A 22768-nucleotide genomic window follows, 5' to 3' on the forward strand; every position below is an offset into this window, starting at 1 on the left:
ACCTAATTTCCAAGTATTAAATGCTCCAAAGAAATATCTTTCTGGATCAAGTTTAAAACAGAAATAATGAACCAGTACAAAAGCATCTTTGTAAATCATTCCCTGGAGAGTACAGGAGACTGGAAACATTTGCTGTAAGGCTGAGAAAAAATGGAAACGTAAGGCTCTATTGGCCTTCCCACCCCCCCATGCGCACCCTTGAGACATTAGTGTAATTGCAGTCACTTATTAAAGTTCACACAATAGATTTTTATCTTCTGTTCATGTAGACCATCCTGACCTTCCTTGGGTACATTGTCACAAACACAAAAGTATATGAACTCACTGTGAATGAGGTAGGTGAAGACAATAGCAATTCCTGCAACTGTAGAGGTATTCCTTTTTCCTGCGATCTTTTACATCATACTCTTTTCTGAGGACAAATGCAAACCCAAAGACTGCCAGGAGGATGGTTTTCACAGACAATTAATTTGCACAAACAAATGCTTGGTGAACCAGTTTTCAGATTCAGAGCTGTCACTTTATGCTGATTTCTTAAGGTTTACAATATGATGACTAGCATTCTGTTGGTGATAAACAATGATGTGTTCGCAAGTTACACTGTTACATGCATTTTGATGGAGGTTGCACAGAATGATATCCACTACCATCATGCACAATGCCACTCCCTGGTGTAATGCAGCTTGTTGGTGCTTGAGTGCAACCCAACAGCCAGTTATGAGGACAGGGAGGTTTCTGGACATCAACCAGCTGCCTTCCTGGACTTCCAGGGTGTAGCGCATACACTGGAAAGCTGGAGGTCTGGAAGGGCAACGGCTTTATTTTTTTCCTGGCTGCTCAACTGAAGCCAGACAGTCTGTGAGCATTTTCTCGCCCCCTGGTCCTCAGTTCCCCATGTGGGTGTGCCTTGTAGTCATCAAGCTTCATTGCAGTTAGGAGAATATGGATGTCTAGTATGGAGTACAGGCAGAGTGTTTCTATATATAAATAGCATCATATAAATAAATATAGTTGTTAATGATACTCTTATGTTACTGTTTAGTTTTAACAATACTTATAATTTTAAGTAGTGGCCAATGTGTTTTAGTCAGTCGTACAGCTCACTAGCACTTAACTTGGTGGAGGGATCAAGAGGATGGAATCTGTTCTATCCGTGAAGCGTCTGTTTCACAGAGTAACCCGCTCTGTGGGTCTTGTGGTGTTCTCACATGTACACCTGCCTCCCTTCCTCAGACTCAGTGAAACTCAGCAGTATGACGATCATCAGCCTGAGGACTCTGGAGGCCCAATGTTTCCTCTGAACCTAATTCAGCTCAAGTGGCACTTTCTGCTCATGGGCCAATGATGTGACTAGCGGAGGGCAGGACTAAGATAGCCAGGGTGCTAAAGGTCAGTATCGAGGTCCGCAGGGAGAGTGTCATCACTGCCCACCTGCACCTCCTAGCTTGTCCTGCTGACTTCTTTACGCCATCATAACAGCATAGGATACTGCTATGATGCCAAGGGGATGTCGTGATGGGTTGTGTCATCTTCTTTTCCTTCTCCTTTCCCTCATCTCTGTTTCTGTCTTCACACTGTCTTCAACTGGACCCCCTGGTGTGGTGAACACACTACATCTGAATGCAGCCTGACAGTCTGACAATCTTATTTTCCCATCTCTCTCCCTTCCTCTCACTTACAGGCTGTACTACCATCTTGAACTCAGAAAGACCCAAAGCTTGCCTCTCCCCTTGAGCGTCAGCTATGGGGAAGCACTGCCCAAGTGGCTGCGGAGCAACCTTTCCCTGACGGACGTTATGACCAAATGGGAAGAATACCAACGCCAGCTGATGTTGGGGCTATTCTGTATCAACGTGGACCTGCAGGCTTCAATCTTCCCTTCAGAAGGGTTGCAGATGAGACACCCGTCAGCCGGCTGCACGCAAGAGAGCCTTCAGCTCTTCTAAGACTCACCACTGTTTGGGCAAAGGGAGGGGAAAAGAGGGTGGGCAATGACCACATCTTAATAGCTTCCTAATCAAACTCTTAACACCCACTAAAGGATATTTTTGCCCTGTTCAAGAGAGGGAATTAGTATAAAAACAGCCCATTGTGCCACTGCTAAGCAGGAGACTGGCACAGTGTTAAAACCCATCTGAGTGTGTTGGGTACTGCGTACTGAGGGTTGGGTACTGGAAATGACAGTGGATAAAATACTTGGCAACTGCAGCTCACATGGTTGGTCTCTTGGCTGAACTGGAAAGAGTGTCACCCAGGGCATGTTTTGGGAAGCATCATCTTGAACTTGCTCTTGGTAACGGGAGGACTGGGACACAATCAGTGCTCTGGCATTTCTTTGTGTGTGTGTGTTTTTTTTTTTTTTACAGCTCCTTTGTTTTAATAATTGTAAAATGTTTCTGTTTTTAATTATGTTAGTGCCCTGGGATCTTCTCTGTCTGTGCTATAGAATAGTAAAAACAAAACAAAAAACAGGCAACCTGGAAAGACTAGCTTATTAGACCTGGTCACCTCCTGGAGGCAGTTCATGGTTATCATGGTTTTTGACAGCGATACCATGTAACTTTTGACCCCTCTTCTCATGCAAATTCACTGTGGATGCTGCTTCACACAATATAGATATTGAAAATACAGAATTGTAAGCCTAAACCCTGATGGTACTAGGCTTTCCTATCTTCTCAGGCTAGCCCTCTTCCATGGGATATTTTATTCTAGGAAGAGGAGAAAATATTAAAAGCTCCTAAATGTAGTTTCTAAAACTCTGGGTTTTTTAAGGTACTGGTAATCTGTCTCTCTGTGTGTGTTTTGTTGTGTTTTGAAATGCTCCATGACATTTGGATGCTTTCCTCCACATTTTTTAGTTATCTGTTTAAATTCTTAATGTATATGATCACAGAAAGGATGTAAAGAAGGATGGAGGGAGAACAAGGGAACTAAGGGTAATGTATGTTTTGAAATGGTTTGTGATTAATATGATTAACTAGAGTTGTGTATACAAGGAGAAGGAGCAGGGAACTGAGTTCCACATTGCAATTGGACATTAAGTTGTTAGAACTTAGAGGCCAAAATCCAGAATGGTCCAAGTGGAGGTAACATTGCCCATGGAATCCATATCCACTTATGCCAGTAGTAGAAAGCAGACAGCCCCACCAAGATAGTGGCTGTTAACCATAGTAAGGTGGAGCAGGGATAAGGAAGGAGGATCTGAATTCAGAGGTCCCAGCCAGGATGGCAGGACTGTGTGAACAGGAGGAATACAGCTGACTTCTAAGTCAGAAAAAAACAAATTGAGGGTACATCCTTCTTTGCATCCTTTAGATTATAAACCAGCAGACCTTGGCTTCCTTTCTGCTCAGATAATGAAACATAGGAATACATTCCTACAGGCTAACTTTATTGATTCTGTTCCTCCCCCCCCCCCCCCCCCCCGGTTGTCCACATTGCCAGCGTCTGAAGATCTGGTACATGTTGCCAGTGATTTTACTTAGTCCTCCCCACCCCAACCTATTTGCTGAAGTTGCCCACTGAAGGGATGAAACACTCCAGGTAGCAGATAAGGTCCCACCTCTTTCCCTAGCCCACGATTAAATGTGATGTATCTATTACTAACTTTCACCAGCACTGACCTCCTTTCTATTAAGTTTTCTCTGCTGTTGCTTTGTTCTTGCTACTGTGTAGTATGGCAACACTATCATGTTGTTGCAAAAGAGCAGGGTTCTGTTTCATATGGCAATACTGTTTTATCTGGCATGTTTTTCTCCATTTGGATACATATTCATTTTTCCTCCTTATGGTTTTGTATTATAATGGCACAGATGTTTTATTGCTACAAAGATTTTGACTACATTTGTATGGAGAAAACGGTTTATTTCCTTTGTTTCTCTAACCGGATGGTCATTTCTATACCTGTAGTATCACAATTTGCCAAATGCCAAAGACAGGTTGGGTGCTGGGGAGATGGCTTAGTAACTATGGGTAAATCAGTATTAATAGTGATGATATTTCAGGTGCCAATGGAGAACAGAAGGATGGTTGCAGTTTGATACACACATACCACTGTACCAGTGTACATGTGCTCCCAGTGGGCACCTAGTAGTTGTTTGTATGTGCCAAAGCAAATAAGAGGTAACCTGTTGTATAAATTAGCTGTATGCTGTTCTTTGTCAGCTAAGGCCAATGCCTGTCTGGTTTTTTTTTTTAAAAAAACTGGAGGATAGCGTGATGAACAAAGATTTTTAAAAGTGGCTGATGCCAGGACAATACTACCCAGTCATAATGCAAAACCATCTGTTAGTTAAACAGCTAGAATGTTTATGGTCTTTCTAGAAATATCTTAGTCTACAGAACTTCTGGAATTATTGAGATGCTAACAAGTTTTTGCTTTTTTTTTTAAAACAGCCTGTACTATAAAAATAGGTTTATTACTGAAAGTAATATTTTGGTCCTTAATTTGCTGCTCATGTACTTTGGGTTCTGAACTAACTTTCATAATTTTTTCGACATAATTTCAAAAAGCAGAGTTCTTAAGCATGACGGCTTTGTGAATAGGCAAGATGGGAGTGGTGAAGGGTTTGACACTCTAACCAATTGAGTAGTCACTCTCTTATACTTTTATGTACACACTTTGGGTCACAAGGAGTTCACTGTTCTCTCTGCAAACATTTTCTTTAGTCCGAGTGCATATAGCAAACTGCGGAAGACCCATAACACCTTCCCCAGAATCAAACTCCTGGTCTTTTGAGACTTTCACCGATTTTAGATCCATCTGAATGTAACTTTAGAGACTGCCTTTGTGTGCTGCCTTTTCTTAATCTCTTACACTGGATGAACAAACAAAACTAGCAAAACAAAACAGAGCTCTCAGTGTTTAACTCAAATGTGACCTGAGATATCACATCCTGATGGACCTAACTCAAACCTTTTCATTTGAGGAAAAAACCCTCAAAACATTCAATTATTTATTGGGTTGTCACATACAAAAACTTAGATATGACCTACTGCATACAAATCAAAGGAGAAAGTGTATGTGTGAAGATGAGGAACTGCCTGAAGTATTTAATGCTTCCCCTGTTTTACCCCATTCTGGATCCATAAAATAATGCTAAGCATCTTTAAGAATAAGGGTTCTGGCTAGATTTATAGAATCAAAGGAGGGGGAAGGAGAATGTAAAGGTGAAATCTGCTTAGATATAAGGTCTGCCTCTACCTGCATGCAGGATATGATGATTGCTAGAGATTTTTCTCATATTCAGGTGAACTATTGTTTTATTAACCATCTATAAGTAATTTCATGGGGGTGGGGGGACAGGGGTATTTTCAATGTTTGGCAAAAGTTACTTTCCTTTTGTCATACCAAGCTTGAGGAAGCACCATTTACGTTTGTGTTTTCTATTGCTTATAACAATAAAGACCACTTGTTGCCTCTAACAAGTCACCCAGCTTGTCTTTTCATGAGCATATATATAATTAACTAGTAAGTTTTTCAGCACCCTTTTTATGTTAAAAAATGTGTTGCACAGCAATTTAGATATTTTTAGTAATCTGCTGCTTAAAGCACTGTGATTATGCATCTATCTGTGTGCTGCTAATATTTTATAATTTAGAGAGGCCTCTTCTGTAGCAGTCCGTCAAGCCACTTGCAAAAATAACCAGGGTTATGGTCTAAAGTAATTTCAGCTCTAACAATGGCCAGAAGCTGTCATTGGAATTGAGCCAAAAGAAATAAAAGGTGCAATTTATAGCAAATGCCAGCAAGGGAAAGGCAGTTGCTCCTTCTTTTGCAGGCTAAGAGAAGATTTGGTGTGTCAGATTTGGCAAGTGTTTTGGATACAGATGGACATATGTGTGAGCCTTGTAAAATGCTTGTATGCTTTGGCACACAGATTTAATATAGCTTGCTCAGTCTGAAGAATGGCATCTAGTTATACCAGAAGCCAATAAGAACAACAGCTTGGCTTGATGGCTTGCACATGTTGGCCAATGCAGGAGTGTGCTCAAGTTTTCCTAGTGCCTTTTTTAAAATGCCATGCATTTCATCACTTACTGCTGCTGTTATCTTCATGGCACCCATTCCTCTTCTGTTGTGTGCATTTGGCTTCCTTTAATTCGATAGCAGCTGCTGGGTTACCACCACCACTGCAGGAATAGTTACTGTGACTTTTAATTGGTGCCCTCCTTATTCTACAGATATATACTGGCCTCTCTTACAAACTATGAGAAACCCAGCATGGCAAATAGAGAATGAGAGTTAACCTTATAAAAACTAATTTTATTTTGCATGTATTTTATTTGAAACAGGAGAACTCTGTGCTAACATGGGGAGATGTCCCCACAGTGCCATGATGTTTTTGTGCACTTTGATGGACAGCCTGTGGTGGATCAGTTTCAGCACTTGCTAGTGAAAAATGCGGGTCTTTTTGTCTGAAGTCAAAGCAGTGGTGAAATTGAGGGGGGGGGGGTGAGCAATTGATTGTATTTACATGGCAAGTCTTAAAAAGTAATATTCTAATAGTATAATTTGAAAGTTTAGTATTACTTTTTGTTATGCTTTGCCCCCCCCCATTCTTCTCCTTTTCCTGTGTTTTACTGGAAGTGTGTTAAATATTTATTTTGAAATAATATACCTCCCTAATAAAACACTTTCTGAACACATTGAACTGCTGTGTGGGGGTTTTATTTACTTGTGCCTCTAGGCTTGGAGTCAGGTGGTGAGTTCTCATCAGTCTTGACCAGCATGGCCAACAGTGAGACATGATGGGAACAGAACTTCATTAACACTGTGCCTGGTGGCGCAGTGGTTAAATGCCTGTACTGCAGCCATTCACTCGAAACCACAAAGGTTGCGAGTTCAAGACCAGCAAAAGGGCCCAAGCTTGACTCAGGCTTGCATCCTTCCGAGGTCGCTAAAATGAGTACCCAGACTGTTGGGGGCAAATTAGCTTACTTGCTAATTAGCTTACTTGCTGTTCACCGCTATGATCTTTGGAATAGCGGTATATAAATAAAACAAATTATTATTATTATTATTAACATCCGAAGGCCCAAAAATTCCCCATCCTTCCTAAAGTCACACCCCATTGCCATAGCTTGGTAGCAGTCTACGTAGGCATAGATTGTTACTTAGGCTGCATCTACATTGCAGAAATAATCCACGATGACACCACTTGGAAATTGCAATTTGTTGTGTTACCAACCCTTTCACAAAGAAAGCTAAATGTCTCATAAAACTACAATTCCCAGAATTCCATAGTACTGTGTCATGGCAGTTAGAGTGGTGTCGACCTGGATTATTTCTGCAGTGTCGATGCAGCCTTAGCTTCATTAGACTCCACAGCAGCCCATTGTGACCACACTCTGGATGCCCCCCCCCCCCCCCCAAATCAGAGCCTGATCCTGTGGGGGCTTAATAAACACAAAAGCTGGAGAGTAAGTTGAGATGTTTTCCACACAATTGTCAGCAGCGGTAAACTCAAAAAGTGTCCTTAAGTAAGAAATGGCTGAATAGATTCCGTTGCTTTCTCAGATGAAGCTTCTAAGTTTGCATTAGCCAAATAGGAAACAAACCCATGAATACTATCTGGAATATGCATAGATGTCTATTTTAACACCTGCATTTTGTTTTCTGGAGATGGGGACATTAGGGAAAACATGCTTATTATGGCTCAGTGGTAGAGCACATATTTTACATACAGAAAGATCTAAGTCTGGTACCTGGCATTTCCAAATAGAGCTACAAAATATCCCTATTGGGAGCCTTAAGTGAGCCACTGCCATTTTTATAGACAGTGCTGAGCCAGATGTCTGGCTCAGAATAAGGAACCCAAACCAAAACATGAAATGCTATGCAAAGGAGGGGGCAGGTTTGAAAAGAGCTCTATGGAATCAGGTGTAAAAGTAAAACTTGAGCTACACTGGATGTGTGTGTATTTATATGCCTGCAAGTTGCCTATCGACTTGTGATGATCCCATGAATGCCATAGGGTTGTCTCAGGCAAGGAATACTCAGAAGTGGTTTTGCCAGTCCCTTCCTCTGAAATATAACCCACAGCACCTGGTACTCATTAGCAGTCTCTCATCCAAGTCCTAACCAGGGCTGAACCTACTTAGCTTCCAAGATCAGACAGGATCTGGCACCTTCAAGTTATTTAGGCCACATCTTTAGATGCTCAAGTCTAAAGAAAGCTTATTCCAGAGGCCTTCTAAAGCTGAAAAAGTAGGATACATCAATGAACAAACATCAGTGAAACTGTGCATATAATCAAATTCCACATAGTACATCCAAAAGTTACTGTGTCACCAGGACAATATAACAGTCATATTGGCCTGTCTCTAGATACCTTACAAGACTTGGTCAATGAATCTGGCAGCTTGAAAAATGCAGACATGAAGGCAAAAATGGCTGAAAAATGAAGTCTGTGATATCCAAAGGTTTGCTCATATAGTCTCATGTGCAGGTGACTTAAGAACCAGGCACACACGCCCAGTATTGCTTCTTTAAACATGATGTAATTCAAGAGTAAAGTGCCTCTTGTCCAAGGGGCATATGCATTGATGTATAAAAAGAAGAGAACTTTATCCTGCCAACACTTTAAGAAGTATGGCTGTAATCTGGACCAGGCTTGGCCTACCAACAGAGGGAGTGAAATGGGTAAGAAAATATATGGGAGAGCAGAAACCACAGGTCTTGTAGTAAAAGATAAAAGTTCAGAATAGGAGACCTTTTATTGGAAAACATATCCAGGGTTGGAATTGGTAACATGCGACCTGAATTTTGAAAAGCATACAGGGTTATAAAACAAGGTGAAAAAGACTTGAAAATGAACTATGTAATGATGGTCTGGCCATCCTGTTAAAACCACGAAAGGCTTCAGTCTTGGATCTGTGAAACAAGACTGGACACATTGCTCCCCCTCAGTCCCACACCAGAACAAATTGTAGCTGCCCTGATTTGAGCAGTTGTAGATTTACCAACCGGGTGGGATTTTTCTAAAATCTGAAATTCAATAGGGCTTGGTAAACACCGGAAGAGGGCATTCCCAAGATCTGTTTGCTAGAGAGAAAGAAAATGAGCACAAGAAGCCATGATGTGATCCTAACTAGTGAAAAGGTCCTGTGAAAATCCAGCTCAAATCCCATGTATTTCAATGAAGCTTCTCTTCTGTTCCCCAGCCCCAATGCAATGGCTTTAAGCACTGCATTACTAATGGTTTTGCACTCCTGTTATACTTAAGATATTTAAGAGACGGGTGGCTGGAGGAGGCTATTTACACCACTACTGTGAATAAATGGCATCACATTAAAATTTCATACCACTTATGTATTATGGTAGGCTTGTAGGCAGGACCCAGGATCCTTTCCCCTTTTAATTTTCAACAGTTTCTCTATGAATTACAATAATATCCAATGAAAGAGGCATTGCTGTCTTCAGTTTATATCCATTTATGAGATATACAGTATTGCCAGCTATACTCATGCTGACGTTTATGAAGAATGCCTCAGAAATAAATGTTTGCAAAATAAATAATCAGTCGGTGGCTTGTTCTAGTTTCATGTTTTCATGGCGGCCTTTATAACAGTGAGTTTGGACAAATCATTAACTTGGATGGTTAGGAAGATTAGAAACTTCAAGGAAGAAGCCAGCATCCCACAGAGCTTCATAAATTCTCTGCCCTTTTAATAATGCCTCTGCCCTCCTCAGGGGGCATTTGCCAGAGGGAGGCAAGCGCCTCAGCCATGTTGGAGAAAGGCTTTCAGCTTGTTACCTATTTGTTCTTCCTGCCAGCCACGGATATTGGCAAAATGTCAGGAATAAACTCTTCTAGATCATGGCCACATTGGCTGAAAAACCCACAAAAAACTACCGGGTGACCTTGAGCAAGTCACAGGCTCTCAGCCTCATGACAAGGCAGTGGCCTCCCTCTGGATGCTGCTTTTGCCACCTCTGTTTGAGGCCAGGCTCAGGCCTGCTGCCACAGCTGTGCTACCAACTTCTCTTGTTTGTTTGTTTATTCCACTTATTTATATAATAATAATAATAATAATAATAATAATAACAACAACAACAACAACAACAACACTTTTATTTATATCCCGCTTTTCTGTTACATATGCCGTCTTTCTCCTGGGGAGGGACCCAAGGCGGCTCACAGACCAGACATTTAACATCTCAGTAAAAATCCGCACAATTAAAAACGTCTACACGCAAGATAAACATTGCGTAAAGATAGAGAAGTGTTTTTTTAAGAAGCCATAACTAAACCCCCTCCTGCTCCATAAAAGCCACAGAAAAGAGGCTCTCTCTTCCTTCCTTCGAGTGAGCCTCCAAGGGGCTGCAAGCTCTCTCTCTGCACACAGTTTCAGGGGGTTAAAGGGAACATGAGGAGCCGAAGGGCCAAAAACCAGACCAAACCCAACCCCCAGCAGCCACACTTTCCAGGAGGCCCTCAGAGTTCTTTTCAAGCTCTGCTGCTGTGACACGTCAGACCTTGAGGGATGGGGCTCTGCATCATGGCCCAGGGCCCCAAATAATGGGATGGAGGACCAGGGCCAAAGCCAGAGGAGGGGCCTCTTTTGCAGCAGCTTCCCTTGTAGCCCCAGGGACTAGGCTGGGCTCCTCAGAGGCTGGGCAGTGTGTGGGAGGGAGGGAGGGAGGGAGGGAGGGAGTCTGCTTGCTCTGACCCGCCCTCAACTCCTGGTCCTTGGGGCTTCAGAGCCAGCCCTGGGCGGCTGGCAAGAGCAAGAGGCGGGAGCCTGCCTGCCTGCCTGCCTGCCTCTCGGGCGCAGTTTCCCTGCTGGCCCCTGACTGGCCCTCCTTGGCCCCCGGGACAGGGCTCCCCAGCCCCACAGCAAGGAGGGCCAGGGACTGGCTCTGGTGGGCCCCAAGCCCCCTCCCGGGTTTGCCAAAGTCGGTGGAAGAAGGAGGAGGAGGAGGAGAGTGCTCCTTCTGGGGGGTCTGGAGGGGTCCTTCTTCAACTGGAGGAGGAGAAGGAGGAGGAGGAGGAGGACCCTTCCCATTCCTCCCCCTCTTCCTCTTGTCCCGGTATCCTTCCTGACCGTTCAGACGGAGGGCTACTTCACTTGCGCGCCTCCCAGGCGGATCACAAAAGGAGGCAGGTAAGGCAGGCAAGGCTGTCTTTGGGCTTCCCAGGGAAAAGGAGACCTCCCCCCCCCCAATGTGTGTCTCTGTTGCTCTCTGTCCCCGTCCCTGCCTTCCCTGCAAGGGGGGGGGCGGCAGCCACGTCCTCCTTTTCCAGGAACTGTCCTCCATTCCCGCCATTTGTCCAGGAGGAATGGCCCAAGGTCCTCCCTGTGGAGGAGCAGGACTCAGAAGCATGAGAGCATCATCATCATCATCATCATCATCATCATCATCATCATCATCTTCTTCTTCTTCTTCTTTCTTTTCTAGTTTATTATTAGTGTTTTTCAGAATTAATTTGTGTTGGGGGTTTTGCCATAAAACCTCCATTGTCTGTAAAACAGTGACAAAAAGGGAATACAGAAAAAAATAACTACAACAACAATTGCTAACACAGAAAAATGTGCATCTGATGATGAACAGTTATCCTCTGCTTCACAACCAAGATCTTGGTTAGTGTTTTTAGCTTTCCTTTTGTAAGGTCCTCTGTTCTTTCCTTGGCTGTCCTCCCTTCAGCAGTCAGAGCCTAGTCCTCTTTTGGGGCGAGGGCAGCTCTGGTCCCTCTGCTCCTGAGAGACCTACAGGACTAGCAACTTGAGGCATGAAATCTTCCTCCAGAGCCATGGCAGAAATGAGGCTTCAATGGCTCCTTTGCTGCCACTGGGCCAGTGTGGGGTTGTGCTTTGGGTGTTGGAGACCAGGGTTCAATTCCCCACTCGGCCATGAAACCCATTGGGCAAGTCACACTCTCTCAGCCTCAGGGGAAGGCAATGGCAAACCCGCTCTGGACAAACGTAGCCAAGAAAATCCCAGGATAGGTTCACCTCAGGGTCGTCATAAGTCAGAAATGACTTGGAGGCACATAACAACAACAACAACAACAACAAGCACTGGGGGGGTGGCAGCATAGTGTACTGTAGTGTTGGACTACAACTCTGAAGACTAGGGTTCAAATCCCAGTCACACTCTCTCAGCCTCAGGGGAAGGCAGTGGCAAAACCACCTGCAAACAAATCTTGCCAAGAAACACCCCATGACAGGTCTACCTTAGCATTGATATAAGTCAGAAAGGACTTGAAGGCACACAATGCAACACACACACACACCTGCCTCTGACGGATGGCAGCTCCTTCCATAACTTTTCCTCTTGTGATTTTTTTGTTTTACTCACCATGTAAAGTAGGGAGATGGATGGAAGGCATTACGGAGGAAGGTCTACTGGGATGCGTGGCTGTTTAGGATTTCTGGGGAAGCTGCCCCTTCTTCTTGGGACTCCTTTGGGGGTCTTGAGAGGGCAGGGGACTCACAGGCCTTCACTCATGGGGTTCAGGTATTGGTCGGGATTTCTTGCCAGGTGTTTCAGCTTCTCAAATGATGTCCTATCCCTTCCAAGAAAGATGTGGTTGCTCTTCCATAAAGAGTTCTCTTGAGCTTTTCCTCTCCTCTGTCCTTCCCTTCCTGGCAGAGTTACCAGAGGTTCTCATCTTCCAGGACATGTCCTACATTTCAACCTTTTCTCCAGGAAGGATTTCAGAGTGTCCTCTGTTTTGAGCATGACTGTGAAGCATGAATTTACATGTATACTAGTGTTTTTATCTTTTATTTTGTCATGTCTTACATGTTCCCTGAATGTTTCCTACATTTTGCCATGCTTTGCCCTCCTTTGGGGGCATGACATCCGGTCACCCAGCTTCCTGGGCTTTGGAGCAGGCAGCAGTTCACCAGTGAAGCCTCACAGCTGCAGTTCTGTGCTGGCGTGGTTGGTTTTGAATCTGCAGCTGCTAACTGGTTTCTGGTTTGTTTCTTTGCCAGCGTTGCTGCTCCAAGGCTTCCAAGAGTGGCCTGAGCCATGGAAACTTGGCAGAGGAAGCTTTTCCTGGTATAGAAGGCAGAAGCGGTGAGAAACGTGTCACTTGTTCGGCTTGCCCAGTGTTTGGCTGCTCCGAAAGGTGAAACAGCAGAAGCAGGTGCATGTTTGTGTGCAAAGCTGACAGTCCCAAAGATGTTGGTATGTGGGATAAGTTGTGTAACTCTTTCCTGTTGACATATTTCTCCCCTGTATGTTACTGAGTCCCCTTAGCAGGCACAAACTTAACAGAGACAATTTCCTCCCATCATGGAAACTATGTATTAAGGAAGGCTGGTTAAGAAGCTATTGACCCTCTGCCATTGTTTCTTCTCCCCTCCATGATTGTGCATCTAATGGTGGTGGTTGTGTGCCTTCAAGTCCTTTCCAACTAAAACTACAAATCCCACAATTCCATAGGATGGAGCTACAGCACTTAAAGTGGTGTCAAACTGAATTGTTTTTTAGTGTAGATGAGCTGGCTGTGACATCTGTCACTCCATTGATCACCAGGATTGATTTGGCTGATCTGGCTGGCTAGGTGGGTGTCCCTTTCCTCCCTCACTGCTCCATGTGCATCCCTCCCGAAGAACCTGCACACTCAGTGGAAGAGAATGACCATCCTAGATAGAATGAATATGCCGTTCTTTAGTCCCAGGTAGATGTACCCAAGTTATGACTTTTAAATACTGTTACTAATTCAGTAATTTCCAGAATGGTATTCTTATTATGATATATGAAGGATTAAGAACTGGCAACATGGGAATGATTTATACTTGTCATGGTAGCTGTGGTAGATGGGGAAAAATAGAACTTTTGACAAGTACAAAGACTTGAATGCAGGATTCCTGGTAGTAAATCCAACTCACCTGTCCACACATACCACTTGGCTTTGTGTTATATAAATTTCCTGTGGGAAGATCAGTACTCTTGTAGTAGTGCCATCGGGGTGGTTATAGAACAGGAATGGGATTCATGCTGATATTTGACTACAAATCCCTCAGCCATAACCTGTACAGCCAATACTGACAAATGCTGGAATTTGCAGACCAATAGTATCTGGACTGCTACATGGTTACCACCCCTGCTATAGAACATCAGACGCACAACTTGGAATAGTTACTATTTTGGATTACAACTCCTCCTGTCCCCTAAAAAAATGTAAATTTCCTAAACTCTGTTCGGACCCAATGATTTCCTGATTGGTATTGGGAAATAGCTTGCAGGCCTAAGGGTAACTAGGAATCATGATTCCAGATGGGTGGATTGAGCAAACACGCAATGACTATAGATTAAGATCTGTTTATTATCTGCCCTATAGATAAGGCTGGTGGATTATAAAGGTCAGCCCTTGTGGTACAGGAAGAAGAGTCAAATTTCCAGGAGCCAAGTATTGTGTAAAAATACGTATTTTGATATAGTTACAAATTTATATGGATTGTTGAGCCTTGTTTATAGTTACACCATAAACTAATGAGCACTCTGTCTTGGTTCATTTGGAAGAGTCTGGGGACTGTAGCTAGAGTTGTCAGATCTCAGGGACTGCATCCTCTTTCATGGTGAGGGGGAGGAATCCCACAGTGTGAGCACTGTCTTGAAAAGTTTGTGTACATATTTTCTTCATTTGTTAAATTTGGTGTTAGACTTGAATGCAGTGCTCCATGCAAATGTGGTTAAGCTTAGTGTGTCATGCTTAAGGATGTCACCAGGGGCTCATTACCTTTGCAGTGTAAAATCAGAAACTCATAAAGGGGGAAGGAACCTCCAAGAGCCATCTAGAACACACCACTAAAATACCCCTGAGATGTGAGCATCCAACCTTTCTTTTAAAAGCTCCAATGAAGAAGACTTTTTTAAACAGAGCTTTGATATCCACCTTTCAGGCCTGTACCTCCAGGCTCACCTCAGTGTGACGTTCCAGAGAATCATTCATAGATGTGAGATTTTGGCTCTGAAATTTCAGGGCAAACTCTGTATGTAGTAGAGCCGTTTGGGAAAGGCTTGAACCTCTCTCTACAAGGGTAGATGATGTTTATTTAGGGAAATTTTTACGTGGCTCCTTGAGTTGATAGAACTTTGATAACTTCCTTCTGATAGGAATAATGGTCAGGATACTGATGTGAGTTTGTTTGGGCTTCAGAATGGGGACCCAAGAGTACTGGGACTTCATGCTGTAGTCGGCTAAAGATGACAAGTCCCTGCTTCCCACAGGCAAATAATGGCAGCTCAGGAGACAGGGTTGACCCTGCCATTAGATAGCAGAATGAAGTGGCTGCCTCAAGCAGCAGCTGATGTTAGGTGTCATAAAAGGGCAGGGAAATGTAAGTTTATAATTTGTTATTACTACAATTATGATTTAAACCTCCAAGTGCTTTGCATCTTGACTTGGGAACGACAGACAGCTTCCTGATCCATCTTAGGTGTTAAGGTGTGAAATAACTAAGGCTGGTGGAGTCATTTTGTTTCAGTTCTGTATTTTTGTAGCCCCCTTTTAACTCCTTTTAAGAGGATCAATTGGCTGAATGTCCTACAGCTCCCTTCCTTATCAGTGTGTCAATGCTGTTTTTCTCCATTGTAAGAACCTGTGATAGGTTTGCTGTGTGTGTGTGTGTGTATACGTACTCATGTTGTCTGTCGACCTCTGGTGATTCCATGAATTTCATAAGGTTTTCTTGGGCAAGTGCTTTTTGCAAGTTCCTTCCTCTGAAATAGAGCCTACAGCACCCAGTATTCATAGATGTTCTCCCATTCAAGTACTAACCAGGACTTTTAGAATCATTGAATCATAGGATCATAGAATCGTAGAATTGGAAGAGACCTCAAGGGCAATTCAGTCGAACCCCATTCTGCCATGCAGGAACTCAACAACTAGAGAACCCCCAACAGATGGCCATCCAGCCTCTGTTTAAAAACCTCTGAAGGAAGAGACTCCACCACACTCTGAGGGGAGTATGTTCCCTGTCAAACAGCTTTTACCACCAGGATGTTCTTTCCTAATGGTGAGCTGGAATCTCTTTTCCTGTAGTTAGAATCCATTGCTCCAGGTCCTATTCTCTGGAACAGCAGAAAACAAGCCTGCTTCATCTTCAATGTGACATCCCATCAAATATTTCAACAGGGCTATCATATCACCTCTTTACCTTCTCTTCCCCAGGCTAAACATCCCCAGCTCCCTCAGTCTCTCCTCATTGGGCATGGTGGAGTTTCCAAGAACAGACAGGATCTGGCAATTTTAGGGTATTGGAAACAACTTGAAAGCACACAACAACAACAATGTATACTGTTGAGGTGGCCCCTACCCTGAAGGAGGTTTTGGTAATTTTGCCTCTTCCCTCCCTTCAAAATGGGACCCTTGATTTTGTTACCATTTCCTGAATTCTGTTTCAGAGCAGTGTACCTCCTAAAAATTGCAAATATTATTAATGTTCATTAGTTGCCATTTGTTTTCAGTGCCAAATTTGGAGAAGCGTTTTAAAAAAAGGTGGGACATTGCTAGTGTGGTCCTTTATTTCTAAGTAGCCTACTGCTGTCTTGGTAAGCATATCAGAGTTTGGAAAAGTTACTTTTTGGACTAGAGCTTCCAGAATCCTTGCCAGCATGGCCTCTGACTATGTTGCCTGGCAGATTTTGGGAGCTGTAATAAAACCAAAGAAGCCACAACATTTTCCAAGCTCAGAACACAGTAAAGGAAGAGCCATGGAAATGTAATTTTTTTCCAGTTTATTACTATTCCTTTTTATTTGTTTGCAATGATATCTAGAAAAGGGATTCTTCGTAATTAAGATGGAGGACAGTAGAGATTTAATATTGAAGCCAAAGGATGGAATAACAGATAAATCAGCTGAGTGGCGTTTCTATTGATCTCTCATGTGCTCATTGATCAGATTTCCTATATGTTCACAAGAAAAAGGGAGGGCCTTATTCCATTTAAAGTGCCCTTTATAATAATAGAAAACCCATGTCCTTTGAAACAGTGTTGTACTTTCATACCGGTTCTAAACACAGTAACTGAAGAATAACTCCATTACGTTGAGTGCTCTACCAGTGAAAGTTGAAGAATGAGAGAGAAAATATTATTATTTATTTATACAGTGACGTTTGCTTCCTGGAAAGTATGCTTGGGATCACAGCATTAATTGAACTGCAAATAACATTTAGGCACCAACCCAGTGTAAAGTTCAGCATACTTAAAACCGCTGATTTCAATGGCCTTGAGCCTGATTGACTTTACTGTATATACTCATGTATAAGTCTAGAAATGTTAGACAAAAAATTGCCCCCAAAAACCTAGGTCGACTTATCCATGGGTCAATGTAAATACTATACTTTAACTCTTATTAAAAACGGAATCATCCCATGGTGAAAGGCAAGGGTACAATCTGTCCTAGAGGCACTGACCTCCCTCTGTTCTCTCTTCCATCCAGCATTTAGTGTGAGCCAAAACCGTTATGCCTGCCAGAATTTTGTGGGTTCTTTGGCATTGTTTTCCTTTGCTTCATCATTTAGATCCTTTGTTGCATGTCCTTAAATTTCACCCTCTACTTATCCAAGGGTCATATCAAAATCCATAATTTTGGCCCCAAAATCTGCCCTCGACTTATACATGAGGTTGACTTATAGTCGAGTATATATGGTATGTGGAACTGTGGTGGCCCCTGAACAGAGCGAGTGATGGCTAATGCATGAGTGGAGAAAGCTGTTTGGTTGAGGTTGATGTGATAGGTGTGGAAAACAACCTCCTTATGCATCCCGGCTGCCTCTTGGAACCAATGCGGACTTTGAGGAGAGAACACCTGGGAAGCAGGGTTCCATGCTTATTTGGGGAGAATGAGGTCTTGACATTTGCAGTACAAGTGTTTCTCTTGTTCCTTGTAGAAACTATAAAATTATTCCTTGTAGAAACTACAAAATAATTCTTAGTTCCATACAGAATCTGGACCCGTTTGTCTCTGGCTGTTCACTTCAAATGCATTCTTGTCTGCAGAGGCCTACTCAGGTGTTCTGTTTTAAGTAAATAACTGAGGAGGAAGGAGAGCCACACTCTCTCCAGTGTGGCAGAGGACCTCTTAGGTCTAATCTCCACTGCAGAACTAATGCAGTTTGACACTGCTTTAACTAACATGGCTTAGTTCTATGGATTTCTGGGATTTTTAGTTTTGTGAGATATTTAGCCTTCTCTGTCAGAGAGCTCTGGTGCTTGACAAAAGTACAAATCCCAGAATTCCATAATATTGAGTCATGGCAGGTAAAATACAGTGGATCCTTGTTATATGCTGGGGTTTGGTTCCAAGACCTCCTGTGTATAACAAAATCCATGTATGCTCAAATCTCATTAAATATGATGACATAGCAAAATGGCGTCCCTTATAAAAAATGGAAAATCAAGGTTTGATATTTGAAATTTATACTTTTTTGGAACATTTTCAAACTGTGGATACTTGAATCCATGTATAAAAAAATCTGTGTATAAGAAGGGCCAACTGTAGTATCAAACTGTATTATTTCTGCAGTGCAGATTAATGATTCTCAACTCCACTTTTCCACTGTTCAGAGTACGTACACACACACACACACACACACACACTTTGGTGTTTTTGGCTTTAGACTGTCCCTGTCTGTATATGACAATAAAAAGGATAGTCCCCCAATCCTCACACTTTATGTTTAAATGAACTAGCAGTAATTCCACCTGCCTAATACATGCCTGCCAGTTTGGGGTTATGCTTCATACAGCTGATAAAGTAGACTGTGATCCATGAAAGTATATACCATGATAAATTCATTAGTCTTTAAGGTACCACACAAGTCTCTGTTTTTTTGTAATACAGACTTAGATGTCTGACCCTAAGGAAATTGTTTTTCTAAGTGCCTATTGGAGACAGTGACTGGAGTCCTACTGGTTACTCCTTACTAGAGTAGACCTACTGACTCAGTTACTGAAGGGTGAGTCAACACATAGGTAAATTCAGTTGATTCCTTGGCTCTACTCTAGTCAGGGCTAACAACAGGAATTAGGTCAATGTCCTGTTGACATACCTATGGAAATCAGCAATGGAGACAAAAGTGTTAGGATGTAAAGTTACAGAAAATTACAGTTGGCCCTTCAGATCTGGTGGGGAGGTCAGTTCTAGGATCCTCTGCAGATATGAACAAATATGAATGGTCATACCTCATATTATTAAATGTTGGTGATGTGAATACACATATTCTTCAGCATATCCATGTTCATACCATCATCATTTAATAATCTGATCTGTTGATAATAAAATTTGTGGATTCAAAGCCCAAAGATCTGAAGGGCCAACTGTACTCAATATTGCATAATTGGCAGTTCAGTAATCTTTCTTACAATTGAACTAGTAGACACTTAATGGAGAAATGGAAGATACAGTGTTAGTTTTGCTGCCTGAGGAATAGCAAAGTAGTGGTTTGTTCACTAAACTGGTTTTAGTGTACTCACAGAATGGAATTTGTCATAGCTCAATCAGTCCTAAGAGTGCAGAATGTAAACTTTAGAGAGTTGATCAGCTTTTTGGCTTAACTGTGGTTCATCTTTGTCTAATAATATAGTGCCAGTAATGGTTTCTAATAGTTGAATGCCCAGAGGTTTAGAAAAATAAATGTGAACTACCCACATTTGGCAGGTTTCTTCCCTCTTCCTTGTTTTTGATTGTTATAGAACATGAATGGCCAAGACATGTTAGAAATATATGAGAACTTGAATCTATGTGAAGCTACTGTGAATCTAAAGTGTAGCTGCTGTTTTCTATTCATGTTTTAAGGCTTCCCTTTGACAAGTGGTGAATCATGTGGTAAGCCTTATTCTTGGATTGTACCACTGCAGATGATATGATCATGGGACTGAAAGCTCCCCAATGTATGAAATAATCATTTAAAAATAAGATACCATATGTGTAAATCTATAAAGTTTAACCAAAAAGGTAACTCAAAAAACATGTGTCAGCCTATCCGCAGGTCAATGTAATTACTGTACCTTAAATCTTATAAAAAGGAACTGTTCCCTTTTTTGAGGAGAGAAAGGCTTAATCCATCCAGGGAGCAACTAAAAGAAGCACCAACCCCCTCTTCCCTCTTTGCTGTGCCATTGCTTCTGACTTTTTTGGATGCTTGGGTTGGAAAATGGCAGTGGTAGTGGATCTTTGGCACTTTTCCTAGTGCTGAAAAAAGTCGGGCTTTGAGGGCTTTGTATTTGAGTGCTTTTTTGGGTTAAAATTAGGTAAAGTTATCACATTGAAGTTAAAGCTGTAATCTCTGTTAACACAGAGGCTTGACAGATGGGCAGCTCTGCACCTCCCGTCTTTGCCCCGAGTCAATGCTGCAGCTGCTGCACGCTGCACCACTGATGCACTGCCAAAAAAGAAGCTACCTAGAGCAGTGCTGCAAACAGGAAGGGGTGCCGCCATGATGCCACTTCCTGCCAGCAGCGTCTGGACGCTGCACAGCGGTGCTGCCATTATGGCGGCATCCCATCTGCATGGGGGCTGCCATGATGGTGCAAGCATTCAACTATTAGAAACCATGATGGCACTGTCACCGCCACGCACTAGAATTTGGGAGAGTATGGTTGCTGTGCACTCCCGAACCCTAATTTTGGCCCGACGACGGCGCTTTCTGCCCATCTGTACCGGGCCACAGTCACCATTTTCTGTGCTTTGCCTTTACATCCTTTTCAACATGTGTGCATTTTCTTAGCTCTGCCCACGCCTGGCTGTCTCCCTCACACATTGTCCCACTACCATTTACCTTAGTTCCCTCCTAATCTATTCAGCCTTTAGAATGAGCCCAGTCATGCCTGCTGGAATTTTGTAAGTTCTTTTGCATTATTTTCCTTTGCTCCATCCTTCAGATCCTTTGTTACATGCTTCTAAGTTTTACCATTGACTTATCCACACATCATATGAAAATCCATAATTTTGCCCCCCGAACATGCCCTCACCTTATACATGAGGTCAACTTATAGCTGAGTATATATGGTATGTGGTTGGAGTCTGTTTTTATGCTCTCATTATTCTTAGCATTTTTTGTGTGGGGAGTTTCCTAGAAGGTAGTTTTGTGTGTGGGGGTGCTTGTATTTGATTTCAGAAATGATATAGCTTGCTAACAGTTTAACCAGTGATCAATTTGTCAAGTTTAGGTTTTAGACACATTTTGGGAAGACAAGGGAAAATGGCTGAAGATGTCAGAATAGTCAGGCATGAGGCTGACGCATGCAACTTCAAACCCAACTTCAAAGACCTTCACTGAGCTGTTGACACTGTTGTTTCTGCCCCATTAAGCACTCTTTATCTTGTCAATGCATCAGTATTGTGTGTTCTTAGTAGTTCCTTTGTCTAAGCTATGCATCACCACTGCACTGTGTGATCCTGTACTAAAGATAAAGTGCACCAAGTGCGAAAGAATCCACATGGCACAGTGGTTTCAGTGTTGGACTATGACTCTGGAGACCAGGATTCAATTCCCATCTTGGCCATAAATCCCATTTGGTGACCTTGGACAAGTCACATGCTCTCAGCCTCAGGGGAAGGCAATGGAAAACCTCTTCTGAGCAAATCTTGCCAAGAAAATCCCATGATAGGTTCACCTTAGGGCTGCCATAAATTGGAAATGACTTGAAGGCACACAACTACAACAACAAACAGCAAGTGTGGATCCTCACTAATCTCAATTGTATTTACATTCGTCTACACGTGAATATAAAAAAACTGCAAATAACAAAAACACCATGTTTTTACTGGGGAGAACACCTCTCTAGGACTCTCTAGGTCCTCCAGTGCAACTCTGTGGTCAACATCTGCCAGACATTGCTACTAATGGATTGTTCTCTCTAGGAATCCCTAACTCCTTCAGTGTGACTTTTGGTTAAAGTTGACCATAGAATTGCACTAGAGGACCTAGATATTCCTAGAGAGAACTTATTAATCAAATCAGTGAATACTCAAATCTGCAAAAGTCAAAGCTGTGACAGCAGGGAGCAATCCAGTGCAAGAATCGTTTGGTGGTATATGACACTCTCCTGCACCTTTTCAAACCTTTGTCCACTCCATTTCTGTAAACAGGAAAACATTATTCATGCAAGAGATCCTTGTATATGCTTTGAGTTCAAATGAGTTTTGGATTAGTGCATGCCTCTGGGATTCTGGCTCTTGTTATGAGTTCTGCCCACTCACCTCAGGTAGCTGAGGATGGGAGGAAGTAGCAAGGTATTAGAGGAAAGACCAGTGTGCCACATAGCCTGCCACAACTTCCTAAAATAGTCTGCTGGTTTCTGGTGGAATGGAAGATGCTGTTTCATCCCCAATGTCAGTCTTGGCACATAGAGGAACAGCAAGCTGTCTTGAGTTTGCCTCCAGCAAGAAAATATTTTGGGTCAGCCCTATGCTGCTAGCATATGAGTACGTATTTCAAAACTCTGTCTTTTTAGCAGCATCAGATTTGGATTCTGTTTGGCGGTCTTTCAGCCTGATTTGGATGACAAACTTTGATTGTCCTGATGCTGGCTGTTCCTGGCAACTCTTCTCCAGCTGCTGAAGCAATTCTCTCTCCTCCCATGACCAAGGACCTAAAATAAATCATGAATGGAAGAGAATTGTGAAATAGTACATTTTCATGGAGGAACTGGGAATAGGTGTGGTGGTCATATTGGGATCTGGTTGTGTTAAATGTTTTTTGTTTTTTTAAACTAGGTTTAATCCTTTCTTCTTCGTGGTCTCTGCGAATCATACAAATGGGTTGTACTGCGCCTGCGCAGTGCCTTCGGAAACTTCTGGA

At 42.7% G+C, this 22768-nt stretch overlaps 2 protein-coding genes across 8 annotated transcripts in view; both read left to right on the plus strand.

Annotated features, from left to right (window-relative positions):
* LOC149314345 (patatin-like phospholipase domain-containing protein 2) overlaps positions 1-6648 on the plus strand; it is a 67622-nt gene extending 60974 nt beyond the window's left edge. For 2 of the 3 annotated variants that reach the window (XM_089520904.1, XM_089520905.1), the window contains one exon: positions 1682-6648. In XM_089520904.1, the coding sequence (XP_089377030.1) occupies positions 1682-1946 (265 nt within the window). In that variant the 3' untranslated portion in view covers positions 1947-6648. Of the gene's footprint in view, positions 1-1233; positions 1390-1681 lie in introns of all 3 variants that reach the window. The other variant, XM_089520906.1, reaches the window with a different exon arrangement.
* Positions 6649-10889: 4241 nt separating this feature from the next.
* The window catches only part of LOC149314346 (EF-hand calcium-binding domain-containing protein 4A-like), a 77872-nt gene continuing 65993 nt past the window's right edge, over positions 10890-22768 (plus strand). For 4 of the 5 annotated variants that reach the window (XR_016280915.1, XR_016280916.1, XM_089520907.1 and 1 more), the window contains exons 1-2: positions 10890-11109; positions 12946-13141. The gene's annotated coding sequence lies outside the window, so the exon portion shown is untranslated. The remainder of the gene's footprint in view (positions 11110-12945; positions 13142-22768) is intronic. The other variant, XM_089520908.1, reaches the window with a different exon arrangement.

This window comes from Sceloporus occidentalis, unplaced genomic scaffold (genome assembly GCF_023333645.1).
Source record: "Sceloporus occidentalis isolate IW3139 unplaced genomic scaffold, rSceOcc1.0.p SCAF_4, whole genome shotgun sequence".
In the NCBI taxonomy this organism is placed as follows: Eukaryota; Metazoa; Chordata; class Lepidosauria; order Squamata; family Phrynosomatidae; genus Sceloporus; species Sceloporus occidentalis.